Genomic DNA, 15,488 nt, shown 5'->3' with positions numbered 1-15,488 from the left:
TTTTTTATGGCTGAGTAATATCTCATTGTTTATATACACCATAATTTCTTTATCCATTCGTTGTTCATGGGTATATAGGTTGGTTCCATAGCTTAGCTATTGTGAATTGAGCTGCTGTAAACATTGATGTGGCTGCATCCCTGTAGTATGTTGATTTTTAACTCCTTTGGATATATGCCAAGGTGTGGGATAACTGGGTCAAATGGTGGTTCCATTCCTAGTTTTTTGAGGAATCTCCATGCTGCTTTCCAGACTGGTTGCAACAATTTTCAGTCCCACCAATAATTTATGTGCATACCCTTTTCCCCAAATCCTTGCCAACATTGTTGCTTGTATTCTTGATAGTTGTCATTCTGACTGGAGTGAGATAAAAATCTCAAGTGTAGTTTTAGTTTGCATTTCTCTAATTGCTAAAGATGTTTTCATACATTTGTTGACCATCTGTATTTCTTCTTTTAAGAAGGGTCTGTTCATCTCCTTTGTCCACTTATTGATTGGGTTATTTACTTTTTTGGTGTTAAGTTTCTTGTGTTCTTTGTATATCCTGGAAATTAATGCCCTATCTGAGGTGCAGGTGGTAAAGATTGTCTCCCATTCTGTAGACTCTCTCTTCATACTCTTGTTTCCTTTGCTGTCAAGAAGCTTTTTTAGTTAGGTAAAATCCCATTTATTGATTCTTGATTTTATTTCTGGCGCTTTTAGGAGTCTTAAGAAAGTCAGTTCCTGACCTGATATATTCAAGTGCTGAGCCTACATTTTCTTCTAGTATATGCAGGATTTCTGTTCTAATCCCTAGGTCTTTGATCCACTTTGAGTTAATTTTTGTGCAGGGTGAGAGATATGGGTTAACTTTCATTCTATTACATATGGCTTTCCAGTTTTCCCAGCACCATTTGTTAAAGAAGCTATCTTTTCTCCAATGAATGTTTTTGGTGCCTTTGTCTAGTATAAGATAACTGTATTTATGTGGATTTGTCTCTGTGTCTTCTATTTTCAACCACTGGTCTTCACGTCTGTTTTGGTGCCAATACAATGCTGTTTTTGTTACTATAGCTTTGTAGTATAATTTAAGGTGTGGTATTTTGATGACTCCTGCTTCGCTTTTCTTGTTGAGAAATGCTTTGGCTATTCTGAGCCTCTTATTTTCCAAATTAATTTCATGACTGCCTTTTCTGTTTCTATGAAGAATGTCATTGGAATTTTGATGGGAATTGCATTGAATCTCTAAATAGTGCTTTTGGTAGTGTGGCCATTTTGACTATCTTAGTTCTTTTTCTTTTTCTTTTTTTTTTTTAAAAGAGAGAGTGAGAGAGAGAGAGAATTTTAATATTTATTTTTTAGTTATGGGCAGACACAACATCTTTGTTTTGTATGTGTATGTGGAGCTGAGGATCGAACCCGGGCTGCACACATGCCAGGTGAGCACGCTACCGCTTGAGCCACATCCCCAGCCCAGACTGTCTTAATTCTGCCTATCCAAGATCATGGGAGTTCATTCCATCTTCTAAAGGCCTCCTTGATTTCTTTCTTTAGTGTTCTATAGTTTTTACTGTAGAGATCCTTCACCTCTATTGTTAGGTTGGTTCCTAAGTATTTTATTTTTTTGTGGCTATTTTGAATTGAATGGTTTTCCTCATTTTCAGTTGATTCATCACTGATGTATAGGAACACAATTGATTTATGGGTGTTGATTTTGAATCCTGCTACTTTGCTGTATTTGTTTATGAGTTCAAGAAGTTTTCTGGTGGAGTTTTTTTGGTTTTCTAAATATAGAATCATGTCAGCAGCAAATAGGGATAGTTTGAATTCTTCTTTTCCTATATGTATTCTTTTCATTTATTTCTTTTGTCTAATTGATCTGACTAGAGTTTCCAGGACTATGTTGAATAGAAGTGGTGATAGAAGGCATCCTGGAAAGAAAATGATTTTCCACTAATATTAAGAATTTTTGCATCTATGTTCATCAGGAATATTGGTCTGAAATTTTCTTTCCTTGACGTGTCTTTGTCTGGTTTTGGTATTATGGTGAGACTAGCTTCATAGAACGAGCTTGCGAAGGGTTCCCTCCTTTTCTATTTCATGGAATAATTTGAGGAGGATTAGTGTTAGTTCTTCTTTGATGGTCTGGGAAAACTCAGCTGAGAATCCATCTGGTTCTGGGCTTTTCTTTGTTGGTAAGCTTTTGATGGAATTTTCAATTTCATTGCTTGAATGTTTTAAATATTTGTTTTAGTTGTAGGTGGACACAATAAGTTTTTATTTGGTGCAAAGGATCGAACCCAGAGCCTCACATGTGCTAGGTGAGCGCTTTACCACTGAGCCACATTCCCGGCCCCTCATTGCTTGAAATTTATCTGTTTAAATTTTCTATGTCCTTCTGCTTCAATTTGGGTAGGTCACATGTCTCTAGAAATTTGTCAATGTCTTTAAGATTTTCTATTTTACTAGAGTATAGATTTTCAAAATTGGTTCTTATTATCATTATCATCTGTATTTCAGTAGTGTCTATTGTGATTTCATTTTTCATAGTAAATTTTAGTAATTTGAGTTTTTTCCCTCTCTTTTTCTTTGTTAGCTTGGCTAAGGGTTTATCAATTTCATTGATTTTTTTTCCCCCCAAAGAATCAGCTTTTTGTTTTGTTGATTTTTGGGTTGTTTCTTTTATTTCAATTTCATTGACTTCATCTCTAATTTTAATTATTTCCTGTATCCTACAGTTTTTGTTATTAATTTGTTCTTCTCTTTCTAGGGTTTTGAGATGTAATGTCAGGTTATTTATTTTTTGACTTTTTATTCTTTTAATAAATGAGCTCAATGCAATGAACTTTCCTCTTAGCACTGCCTTCATAATGTCCCAGAAATTTTGATATATTTTATTGCTATTCACATTTACCTATAAGTATTTTTTATTTCATCCCTGATTTCTGCTATCCGTTTACCTTTCAATAGTATATTATTTAGTCTCCCAATGTTAGAGTAGTTTCTATTTTTTATTTTACCATTTATTTCTAATTCATTCCAATATGATCTGATAGGATGCAACGCATTATCTCTCTGTTTTTTTTTGTATTTGCTCACAGTTGCTTTGTGGCCTAAGATATGGTTTATTTTAGAGAAGGATCCATGTGCTGCTGAGAAGTGTATTCAGTCCTTGATGGATAAAATATTCTATATATGTATATTATCTAAATTGTTGTATCTTTTAGTTCTATAAATACTTTGTTTGTTTGTTTGTTTGGAGGATCTATCCAGTGGTGAGAGAGGTATGTTAAAGTATTATTGTGTTGCGGTTTATTTGCTTCTTGAAATTGATAAGGGTTTGTTTGATGTACATAAATGCTCGATATCTTGGGGAATAAATATTATGTCTGGTTGGTGTATAAATTCCCTGAAGCAGTATGAAATGTCCTTCTTTGTCCCTTCTGATTAACTTTGGCATAAAGTCCACTTTTTCTGATATGAGGATAGAAATCCCTGCTTGTTTACAAGATCTATGTGAATGATATGTTTTTTTCTCATTCTTTTACTGTCATTCTGTGGATGTCTTTGTGTATGAGTTCACTCTTTTGGAGGCAGCATATTGTTGGTCTATGTCTTTTGATTGATGAATTTAGGCCATTTACATTTAATGTTTTTATTGAGATATGATTTTTATTCCCTTTCATTTTGATTTATTTCTGGTTTTAATTTGAATTAGTTTCTCTGTTGATAGTGTAGTTCTTCCCTTTTATGGTTTTCACTTTTATTTTTCATTTCTTCTTCATGAAATATCTTATGTTTTGTAGTGCAGGCTTTCTGGTTGTGAATTTTTTAACTTTTGTTTATCATGGAAGGTAATCTTGTAGACAAAATTTCTGGAGGAAGGATTTAAGCTTAGGTGGGTTCTAGGCTCTTTGCTGAATGCCAGTAGGTCTGGAGATTTTAAATCAGCACACCTTCAGGGCCCAGTAATTGCTGGTCCATGCTGGAAGACTATACCCCAGGGATCTCCCCTGGGTTCCACTCGTGTGGTGGAGGAGCAAATTCTTTGTCCCCTATGTCACCTACAATCCCCACGTTTCCTGGTCTTGGGTTCAATCTCTAAACTCAATCACTCCTGTCCCTGCCCTTCCAAATTTCTGAATTTCTGACCAGACACCTCTCTCCCAGCTGGTCCTGTAAGCAGTCAGATTGGAGAGGGAGGGCTAGAGCTGGGTGGAGTTCCATGACAAGTTGTCCCCAGTGTAAACCTCTCTCCACATTTGATTTTCTCCTGGTTGCTTAGGCACACCTTATGTTGTGCAGTGTGTTTACTGTGCCTGTATTTTGGGCCCAATTTGGGTTTGCCAGGAATGGGCTCCCTTAGCTGCTGACCCCAATTCTGCAGCTGCAAAATGGTTCCTTCCTTCATTTTCCACACTCCACCTGGAGAGATGGCAGCTTCTTTCCCACACAAGGATATTGTGCAGTGCACCTTTCAGTTTAGTTGAACAATGTCCTTGATCTCTAAATGCCCTATACCCAGACATGCCTAAGGCCTCCTAAAAATGCAGGTTCCTTTATTTCCCTTACTGAAAGAACTATACAAGGAACATTTATACATATTTCACCTAGAGTCAATAATTAAAATTATATCGTTGTGTACACTTTAATATATTTATGTTCTCTGGGTGGGGGTATATCACACACACATTTTTTAGTTACTTATTTGTATACTAGTTGCATTTATCATGACACTCCATCCAAAAATATATCAACATATATCTTTAAATCACATTCTTACACATGCTTATAATACTAGTATTATACATAAGAAAATTTAAAACTCTATCACTTAAACACTCATAGATCTGTTTTCTAATGTCAACTGTCCCAAAGTTTTGGGTTTTTTTAAGGATCAGAATTTATTCAGAATTCATAAACTACATTTGATTGTTAAACAGTCACTTTTGACAAAGAGAATTTTTAATTTAATTTAGTTGAAACACCTAATTTTTCCAATTAAGTCTTTTCTGTCTCGTTTAAGAAATCCTAACCACACCCAGTATGCTGGTATATGCCTAACATCTCAGCAACACAGAAGGCTTAGGCAGGAGGATGGCAAATCTGAGGCCAGATTCAATAATGGAAAACTTAGTAAGACTCTGTCTGAAAATAAAATAAATAAACAAACAAACAAATAAAAATAAAAAGGGCTGGGGATATGTCTCAGTGGTATAGTGCTTGCCTAGCATGTGTAAAGCTCCGAGGTTCAATCTCCAGTACCATAAAAAGGGGGAAAAAAAATCTTTTCCAATCCTGCATTTATGTAAATATTTATATATCTTCTGAAGAAAATTGTTGTTTTGTACTTTTGATAGTATGGTATGATGTAGAAACTCAATTTTACTTTTTTCCATATGAATAACGGATGTCTTAACATTCTGTTTTTCTCAGTAATAATTTATAAAGGTGCTTATCCTGTGGTGTGTGTCCTTTGGTCAGTTCATTCATGTTTGGGCTAATTGCATACTATCTTAAGTACTATAGCTGTAAAATAAATCTTGATCTCTGGCAGGGCAAGACCCTTCATTATTCCCATAAGTCAAGAGTATCACAATTTTCTTCTTATTCTTCAGGAAGTGTGTTGACTATTCTTGGATCTTGTCAGTTTCCTTAAAAACAAACAAAACCAAGCCTACTGTATTTTGTTTGCACTGATTAGTGAGAGTTAGTTTGGTTTTCTGTCCCTGGAACCAATGGTACATCTCTCCATTTATTTAGGGTTTGCTTTAGTATATCATTCCATAATATTTTGTAATTTCCTCCAGAGGTCTTGCATATCTTTTCTTACAGTTTATTCCTAAATGCCCTACTTTTGTTGATTTTGTTCCTATAATAAATGTTAATTTTTTTAAATTGTTATGACTGGTGCATCCAAATGGTCATTTTACCATACCTAGTCACCTAACTCAATTTTCATTTTTACCAATTTGTTTACAACTCTTTTGTAAATGCCAGTTTTGCCTTTTCCTTTCCAATTATTTTATCTATTACTCCTTTATCCTATGTTATTGCTGTGTCTATGACCTCCAGTGTATGATGAATATAAGATAGTGATAGTAGGCATCTTCTTGTTCTTTTAAAAAAAGTGGAATCATCAAAAATGATGTTGTAAGTTTTTAGTAGCTTCACATTTCCTTCTGTGCAGGTTTTAGATTTGTGTTTGTGAAGGGGTAGAATTTTATTAGATTTTTTTCTCCATAATAACTGAGCTGTTATGGCTTCCTAGAACCACAATACTGTCAATTACATTTATGTACTTTCTAATATTACTGTCTTTGCATTACTGGGAAAAATATAATTTGATTGTTATTGTCTTGGGTAATATTTTACTGTATTTGTCTTACTACATTTTAAGACATCTTTTTTCAATGAGAGTGATCTGTGCTTTTCTTAATATTGTCTTTGTCTAGTTTGGGTATCAGGGTTATATTGATTTCATTAAGTGAGCTGAGGAGCTTTTTCCCCTTTTATATGGAAGTATGTGTAAATCTATATTGAAAAGTTTCTCAAGGATTTGACAGAACTCACCTGTAAACCCATCTGGGCCTGGTGTTACTTTTGAAAAGGGAAGATTTTTACCTATTGATTGAATTTCTTTAATGTTTGAGTCTATTCAAATTTTGTCTTTTTTCTTTGTTTTTGCTAAGTATTTTCTGAATATTTATCTATTTCATCTAAGTTCAATTCACTGACTTAAAAATTTTATGGTATTAAAAATATATTGTGCTGGGCATGATGATACACACCTGTAATCCCAGTAATTTGTGAGGCTGAGGCAGGAAAATTGTAAATTCATGGCCATCCTTGGCAACTTAGTAAAACACTGTTTCAAGATAAAATAAAAAGAGTTGGGGTACGTAGTCCAGTGGAAAATCTTCCTTTGTTCAATCCCTAGTAACACACACGCAAAACAGAAAGATTTTAACTTCTATTGCATCTGTAGCTGTAATATCTTTTACTATTTCTATTACGTATCATTGCCTTTTTTCTCTTCTTTTGATCAGTTTTATTATTGATGTCCAAATTAAGTCTTCTCAAAAGACTAACTTTTGCCTTTCTAATCATCCTTATTATATCTTTTGTTTTCTACTTTATTATTCTTTCTCTTTCCTTTTTTTTGGGGGGGATTATATATTCTCTCATGTTTTAATGGTTAAAGTTGGATACTTATTTCATTAACATTTAGTCTGTTCTTTTTGTTAATATTTTTATTTTTTAGTTGTAGTTGGACACAAATACCTTTATTTTATTTATTTATTTTTATGTGGTGCTGAAGAACCCAGGGCCCCACAGATGTTAACGCAAGTGCTCTAACCTGAGCCACAACCCCAGCCCCTAGTCTGTTCTTTTAAATATAAGCATTTAAAACTACAAATGTCTACAGATAACCACTTTTATTGCCTACCATCTTTTTTATTATAGCACATCTCAAACATACAAAATAGATGGAAAAGTGTAATAAATGCCCATGCAATCATCAACCAGTATCAACATTATCAACTGATCTATAACACTGACCTACTCCCTTCCTCACACCATATTATTTTAGAGATATTCTCAGTATTTCCAAAATTATGGGGTCTTGGGTCATTTTTATAACTGACTGCTAAATTTTTTTATTGTGTTCAAAGACTATTGTCTGTATGAAACTTTTATATTTGTTGAGAATTATATGTTTTTACTTGAGAAGCCAGTCTTTAAGTGAAGCATGTATTGTTCAAAGCTATAACTATACTATTTTTGTTTGACAGTTCAAAGAAATGTGCTGATATATTCCATTATGCTGGTAAACTCTCAAGATTTCCTTACAGTTGTCTCTTTCTCTTTTAAAACAAATCTATTTTATTAGGTGCATGAAAGTTAAGAATTATAACCCTTTGGTGATCTAGAACTTTTTTCATTATAAAGTAACTCTAGTGCCTTTTGGCTTAAAATCCATTTTAGTTGATAATTATATGGCTACTATAAATATAGCTAACCCTCTTTTCTTCAAGTAGTACATTTACTACATCTTTTTTCCATCCCTTTATTATAGTTATTAATGTTTTCCTTTCCTTTTTTTAGAGTATATGTAATATTTATTATATAAATATCATTTACTTTATTTTTTAGATTTATTTATTCTAATCAGGTATATATGACAGCAAAATGCATTTTGATTCATGGTACACAACTGCACAACTTTTCATTTCTTTGGTTGTACACAATGTAGTGTTGTACCATATGTGCAGTCATACATGTACCTAGGGTAATGATGTCCATCTCATTCCACCATCTTTCCTACCCCATGCCTCCTCTCCTCTCTCCCTCCCCTTTGTCCAATCAAAGTTCCTCCATTCTTCCCATGCTCTCCCAGTATGGATCAGCATTTTTTAAAAAATATTTATTTTTTAGGTGTAGTTGGACACAACACAATGCCTTTATTTTTATGTGGTGCTGAGGATCCAACCTGGGTCCCACCCATGCTAGGTGAGCGGTCTACCGCTAAGCCACAATCCCAGCCCCTGGATCAGCATTTTTATATATATATTTAAATTTTTTGATTCTGGGGTTCAAACCCAGAGGCACTCTACCATAAGCCACATCCCCATCTTTTTTATTTTTTGAGACAAGGTCTTGCTAAGTTGCTGAGGTTGGTGTTGAACTTGTGATCCTCCTGCCTCTGCCTCCTGAGTGACTGGAATTATAGGTCATCCCTTTAAATTTAGCCTTTTCTGAGTTATAAATATTATAAAGTATATAGAACTTAAGTTTTAAAACCTAGTCAGTGGTCTGCTTAGTTTATTTCCATATATTTCAACTAGTGATAAAGTTGGGTTGGTTTTAGTCATCTTTTGTGCTTTATTTCTAGTTGTTTCCTCATATTTTTTGGCTGCTACTAAGTTGATAAAGCTTTCTTTAGACTATTTTTCCTCTACAACTTTGGAAGTTACACATTTTGATTCTTTAGCAATTACTCTAGAAGCTATGGGATTCCATATTTAAAGCTTAAAGTTAACCAAGGTCTTTTATTCCTCCCAAACAAATGGAAGGATCTGAGAACATTTTTGTAATTCTGGTCACTGAACACTATTATTGTTTTCTAGCATTTTAGTTTTAACTTGTTTTTTTATATGCCTCCAAGGAGACATTATTTATCCAGTTCATGTTGGTTTATATTTGCCAGTAGTGTTATTAGTCTTTTTTGCTAATCATTCCTCTTATTTTTCCCCCTTTATTCAATTTTGTTTATATATGTGGCACATATTTTAGCAGACTTTTCAGTGAGGCTCTTTTATCCTTTTATATCAGTCTTTGAAAAAGCCTTTAGTCTACTTTTCATTGCTGAATAATTCAATTAGAAATCTAGCTCTGAAATAAGTTAATTTTCCTTCATCATTTTGAAGCTATTTTGTTTTTTTGGTTTCTATGGCTGCCAAAGAAATTCTACCAGCAATATGTCATTTTTGGGTGTGAGTAACCTGTCTTTTCTTTCTGGTTGCTTTTAAGGTTTTTCTCCTTGCCTCGATCTGCGGTATTATTTATCTCTGGCTCATTACACTTCCTCAATTTGAAAATTAATGTCTTTTGTTAATAGTTTTTAGCTATCATCACTTTTAATATTACCTTGTTCCTATATTCTGCCTTTCCCTGCTAGACCTTCTATTACAAATAACTTTTTTCATCCATTTTGCCATGCTTTTTTTCCCCCATTTAAAAAATTTTGTTCTAATTAATTATACATAATGCCATGCTTCTTAACCCATATTTTCCTATCATTACTCCATGCATGGTCATTTTCATAGCTTAATTTTTATGCATTCATTCTCTCCTTTTATTCTATACATTACTTAGTCTGTCTCCTTTTTTTTCTCTTTTCCCCCTGCAAATACTGGGTTTTGAACCCAGAGGCACTCTACCACTGAGCTAAATCCCTAGTTCCACTTTACTTTGTTTTGAGACAGTCTTTTACTAAACTGCACCACCAATCTTGAACTTGCCATCTTCCTGCCTCAGCCTTCCAAGTTGCTGGGATTACATGTGTATCACCATGCCTGGCCTGTCCACTATTTTATTTTTTGAGAGACATTTAGCCACTGAGCTACATCCCCAGCCCTTCTTATTTTTTTGAGACAGGGTCTCACCGAGTTGCTTAGTGCCTCACCAAGTTGCTGAGGCCGGCTTTGAACTCATGAAGCTCCTGCCTCAGCCTCCCAAGCTGCTGGGATTACAGGTGTGCACCATTGTGCCAGGCCTGTCCACTAATTTTTAAGTATTTTAATTTTGTTTCTGAAAGTTGTTTAGCTTTTTAAAGTTAATTTCCTTCTCTTAAATGTCTTTAATAATATCAAAATACATTTATTTATAGTCTTCATTTTGATAATCTATTATCTAAAGTCCTCTGGGAGTTTAATCTAGATATTTGTTGCCTTCTGACTTATTCACAGTGAGCTGTTTCCTTGTATGTTCCATTATTTGAACTGTGAGCTCAACTTCATTGGGTTTTGTTTTCCATTGGGGTTTTCTATATTGGTATCTTAGTTAGCCTGAGTTAAGATCCGTCAGTCTGGAAATATTTTTCAGGTTAAGCACCTGAAAAATACTTTTCATTTTAAATGTCAGGATTCCCAGACAGTACAGGTAAATGTAAATTTGAATTCCAAACTGGTAAGAAGGTAAGTCTGTGGTAATAAATTCTCAGGAATGACTTTTATTATCTGTACCCAGACTCCAAGCTAACAGAAGCATTAGAAGGTTGATCCCCACCCCCAAGTTTATCCTTTCATTGAGGGTAAATCTCTCTCTGGCTTTGTGTATAGATATCAAGCCAACTTCTCACCTGGCAAGGACCTAAGACATTACCTCTAAATTCCCTGTATGGCCATCTAACCCCAGAGACCAGGAACTGTCTTTATTTCCAGGCAGTCACAGGCACAAGGCATCATGCTACTTTGTAATTTTTTGTTTTTGGCTCCTGGGAATTACCCTCACTATACCATCTTTCAAGTCAACTATACTTTTCAAAGGGTATCTACTTTTTTTTTTTTTTTTTTTTTTTCAATCCAGCATCCTTTACAAGTTTTGGAATAGGCTTTTTGGACTAGCTGTCTGACTTAAGTAAGTGCTAGAAATGGGAGTCAAGAAAGATAGTTTACCTTCTCCCATCACGTTGAACTTAAAAAAAAAATTCATCAAAGCTGAATGCAGTACTCCAGCCATGTTCTAATCATTTCAGAACATCATTTCCTGACCTGAGAATTACATATCCACCAGATGTTTTTTTCTCAATGAAATTATATTACACTATTATGGGCACCATTTAAAAAGATATGAAAGCATATCAGTTTAAGATCATATAGAAAGGACCAGGACCAGAAAGATGTTGTAACTGTCAGTTGAGGGATGTTTCTATGTAAGGGGAAAGGTGCAGAAGAGGAAGGTAAGAGACATGTAATTTAAGTACCTCTTCTGAGCTAGTTCTATAATACATATCTGACAATAGTTATACAAGACTAATAGTCTAATATTCATGTTACAAGATGCAGAATTAAAGCTCAGCAAGGTTAAATAATTATTCTAAGGTCTCTGTATAATATTATCCCTGAATTCACATTTGGAATTGGCTACAAAAATCCATTTTTTTCTATGTTGGGGTCAGCAAACTTACTCTGTAAAAGGCTCTAGATACTATTAACATTTTAGGCCTTACACATCATATGGTTTCTGTTCCAGCAATTCAAATTTACTATTGTAGCATTAAAGGAGCCACTGTAAAACAAACAAATGAGCATGGCTGTGTTCCCATAAAACTTTATTTAAGAACACTGGAATTTCAATTTCATGTAATTTTCAAATGTGACAAAATATTGTTATTTGGACTTGTGTAGCCATGGGCAGTGCTTTGCCAATCCCTGTTCTACATCATACTATGTTCTTGGAAGTAAGGTTATTCAGTGTATTTGTTTCACGTAATCCTCTGCTGGCTTAAGAAAGACATGGATAATAAGGATGGGACAGGTTCTTTTTTGCACCCAAGTAATAGAGGTGGTTGTTTCATGCACATCTCCCTCAAATTGTGCTGTGATAATAAGCAGTTGCTTATATGTCTGATTCCAATGTTAAATGTTTTTATGTTTGAGCCTGTCCTTAAACTATAAGTTCATTTAGTAAAAATTACCTTGTCACTTATTTTAAAAACTTCCTTTAATGTTCAATGTACATTGTGCTAACTGATAAATAATTAAATAATATATATCAACTGATACATACTGATCAAATGTTCTCATACACTATTCTATTTCATTCACAGATTTTGTTAAAATAGTCACTGGGCACAACATGTAAGCAATTCCAGTGAAGTGAAAAACAATACAGCAGCAGTCACAGGCTGTGTGTATGACTTAACAAAATTATGTCCTTTTAATTAAGTATAAGGGACAATTTTAACAGTTTACTTGGCCCTATTGTTTTTGTTTTAGTAGGTAGAGCACTAGCATGTCAATACTAAGTCTGACATTCCTTCCTTCCCTAGAACCACTTTGGTGATCTGGATGGTGGCCACTACACTGCTTTCTGCAAGAACTCAGTTACCCAGGCCTGGTATAGCTTTGATGACACAAGAGTCAGTGAGATTCCAGAAACTTCTGTTCAAACCGCTACAGCATATCTCCTGTTCTATAGCTGCCAGCCCTTTTCAAAACCAGTACAAAAATGCAAGAGCTAGGAAAATAATGTTTCCTGGAAAATGCAAAACAAGCAATCAGAAACTGGTAGTTAAGTTTTGCTTTGTCATTAAAACTCCTACAACTAACGTAACTGCATCACTAACATTTTTCAGTCTTATCTGAAAAGTTATACACAAAAGATGGGTCCTGGTTCATTGAAAAAAAGCATGAAATGCTAATAGTGGGGAGCTTTAAAGCACTGCAGATTACATATTGAGTTCAGGTTTCAAAATTTGTTTATTACTGTGGATTTCTATCGTAAAATACCTCATAATTACATATATTAAGTATTTTTTTTTTCCAAAGATACTGCATGGAGCTAAACAAATAATTTTTGCTCATGACCAAGCTATGTGTAGCTCAATGGCTGAGCACTTGACAGCAGGTGTGAAACCTGGGTTCTATCCCTGGTACACAATAAACTTTTGTGTTTTTATTCTAATGGCTCTGAGCTAAAACACATGATGGTAAAATATTTAATTGACATAATAATTTAGTCAAAAATCTGTAAGTCTTCTCAACTAATTAAAGAATATGAAAAGTTGTCAATTTTATCACTGGAAACCCTTGCTTCCATCTTCTCCTTGAGAGCTAATGGTGACATTTTTTCAAAAGCACTTAGAATCTTACAGAAACTTTTCTATATGAAGTGCTTTTATTGACTTCATTTGTAGCAACCAGGTCCCTTCGATGAATGATGTTTAAGCTCCTTTATCATTTTTAATATATCACTCTGAAAAAATGTGGTTCATCATTGCAGTTTACTCTGCAATCAGGTCTGACTCCTACCCTTTCACTTTAATTCTACTCTTGATAGAATTCAACTCAGAGAATTCTTAAGTACTATCTGTAGCTCTGGTGCCATATTATTAAAGCAAGAAATCAGGAATCCTGATTCAACAGGACAAGTGAACTAAATTTAGAGTTAGTCTGGTAGGATGAGGGTGTGCGTGTGTGTAAAATCTATGTTTCTACTCTCCTATATTGATAAAATTAAAGACAGAACACGTAGAGGTTTTTTAATTATTTTTCTCAATAAGATTTTAATGTAGGTGTAAATGAAATTCTTATTTTAAAAAATTAAAGAAAGTTTCCATTTATTCTTTTAGAATAAAGATTTAGTGCACAAATACAGCCCAAAGCCAACAGAAAAATAGCTTTGCCCTGTCATTTCCCTAAGAAAGCACTGCTGTTACTCAGAATAGGCCAAAAAGAACAAAAAGAAGTAACAAATAAAAACAGCAATCTTCTGAGTTCTAGGGTTCACAAAAGGACCATGTTAAACTATGTACATTGATGTGCAAGTGTGCAATAAATATGTACATATACATTCCTATCTGCTTTACATCATCCTAGAGTATTCATAGTAGATCAAGCTGGGATTAGAAATGTGAAAAGGCCATAACAGTGAAAAGGAAAATGAAGGTTATAATGGTTTTCAGATCAGTACAATAATAATGCTTAGCTAGTTAATTATTTTAACTTTGGAGCAGACTAAAAAAGTTGTTTTGAAATAAAGAGTACCTGGTAAGGGATGCTTACTGTGATACTTGTTAAATATTATTTGTCAGTTTTTTGATAATAGCACTGACCTGAATTATATAGTGCTAGTAACACAGTTCCCACTTTCCTAGAATTCCTCTAAATAATCAGCTGCAGCTAGCTATCCATTACCTTTGTAAGCATTTCAAAAGTTGTTGACTGAACCTTTTACAATTTAACTAGCTCGTAACCTATACCTCCTTATGTGGCTACATCAGTTGCTCGTGGTCCCAATGAAGTATAAAAGAGAATATAAGCTGCTGAAGACTTCACAGAAGAAACGGAGATATCAGAAACTTCATGATCATCAAATTTAAACCACCGCTGTTTTGCTGCATTTTTACAATAGGCAGTGTAGTGGCCTCCATCCAGCCCACCGTAGTGATTCTGTGCCAAACAAGACAGAGCATAAATGAAAAAAAAATTTTTTTTTTAAAGAAAGAGAGAGAGTGAGAAAGAGGGAGAGAGAGAGAGAGAATTTTAATATTTATTTATTTTTTTTTAGTATTTGGCGGACACAACATCTTTGTATGTGGTGCTGAGGATCGAACCCGGGCCGCACGCATGCCAGGCGAGCGCGCTACTGCATGAGCCACATCCCCAGCCCCATAAATGAAAATTGAATGGCTATTTAAAATGTCACTTGCAAATGTTTACACTGTTCTTACTCTCCTATGAGGTAAGAGCCGCTTGAAACTCCTATTAATCTGCTTAAAGAAACAACATCAACAAGTTTTTAGTTTAAAAAGATACTTACTGAAACAGAAAACAAATTATATTTCTTCAAATTGTTCTTTGGACCAATAACATACTGTGACAAGTCAAGATTTTCTAAAGGGAAGTCCACAGATGTCTGTAATTTTTGCTTCCACCTGCCATCATAGGAAAAACTGCAGAACAAAACATTACAGGAATTACACTGCTAGAGAAAGACATCAGCATGAATCCTTACTCATTTAATATCCAGATTTTTAGCCATGACCACAAAGTCCATTTCAAATATAAAGACTCAGGAGAGAAAGGACCTATTAAAAATATTTGTTTCATTTCCATTTTACTAACAAGGAAACTGAAGTTGCAGATATTAAATAACATGTCCAAAGTGACAGAATAACAGATAGGTCCTCACTTCAATCCCTTGATCCACTGATTAGCTACAATTGTTATGTAAGTCCTCTACAGAGGACTGCATGCTCAGAACACTAATCACCACAAAAG

At 34.3% G+C, this 15,488-nt stretch overlaps 2 protein-coding genes across 2 annotated transcripts in view; one reads left to right on the top strand and one right to left on the bottom strand.

The window, feature by feature from the left end:
• The window catches only part of Usp50 (ubiquitin specific peptidase 50), a 29,107-nt gene extending 16,380 nt beyond the window's left edge, over positions 1-12,727 (top strand). The window contains exon 7 of the mRNA XM_076848568.2: positions 12,536-12,727. Within this exon, the coding sequence (XP_076704683.1) occupies positions 12,536-12,727 (192 nt within the window). The remainder of the gene's footprint in view (positions 1-12,535) is intronic.
• A 1,081-nt stretch (positions 12,728-13,808) lies between these two features.
• Usp8 (ubiquitin specific peptidase 8) overlaps positions 13,809-15,488 on the bottom strand; it is a 56,547-nt gene continuing 54,867 nt past the window's right edge. The window contains exons 18-19 of the mRNA XM_076850772.2: positions 15,028-15,160; positions 13,809-14,657 (exon numbers count right to left, since the gene is read on the bottom strand). Of these exons, the coding sequence (XP_076706887.1) occupies positions 14,472-14,657; positions 15,028-15,160 (319 nt within the window). The 3' untranslated portion in view covers positions 13,809-14,471. The remainder of the gene's footprint in view (positions 14,658-15,027; positions 15,161-15,488) is intronic.

This window comes from Callospermophilus lateralis, chromosome 3, assembly GCF_048772815.1.
Source record: "Callospermophilus lateralis isolate mCalLat2 chromosome 3, mCalLat2.hap1, whole genome shotgun sequence".
NCBI classification, from domain to species: Eukaryota; Metazoa; Chordata; class Mammalia; order Rodentia; family Sciuridae; genus Callospermophilus; species Callospermophilus lateralis.
Note: the sequence above shows the minus strand (reverse complement) of the source record. Positions and strands in the feature narration are given on the sequence as shown.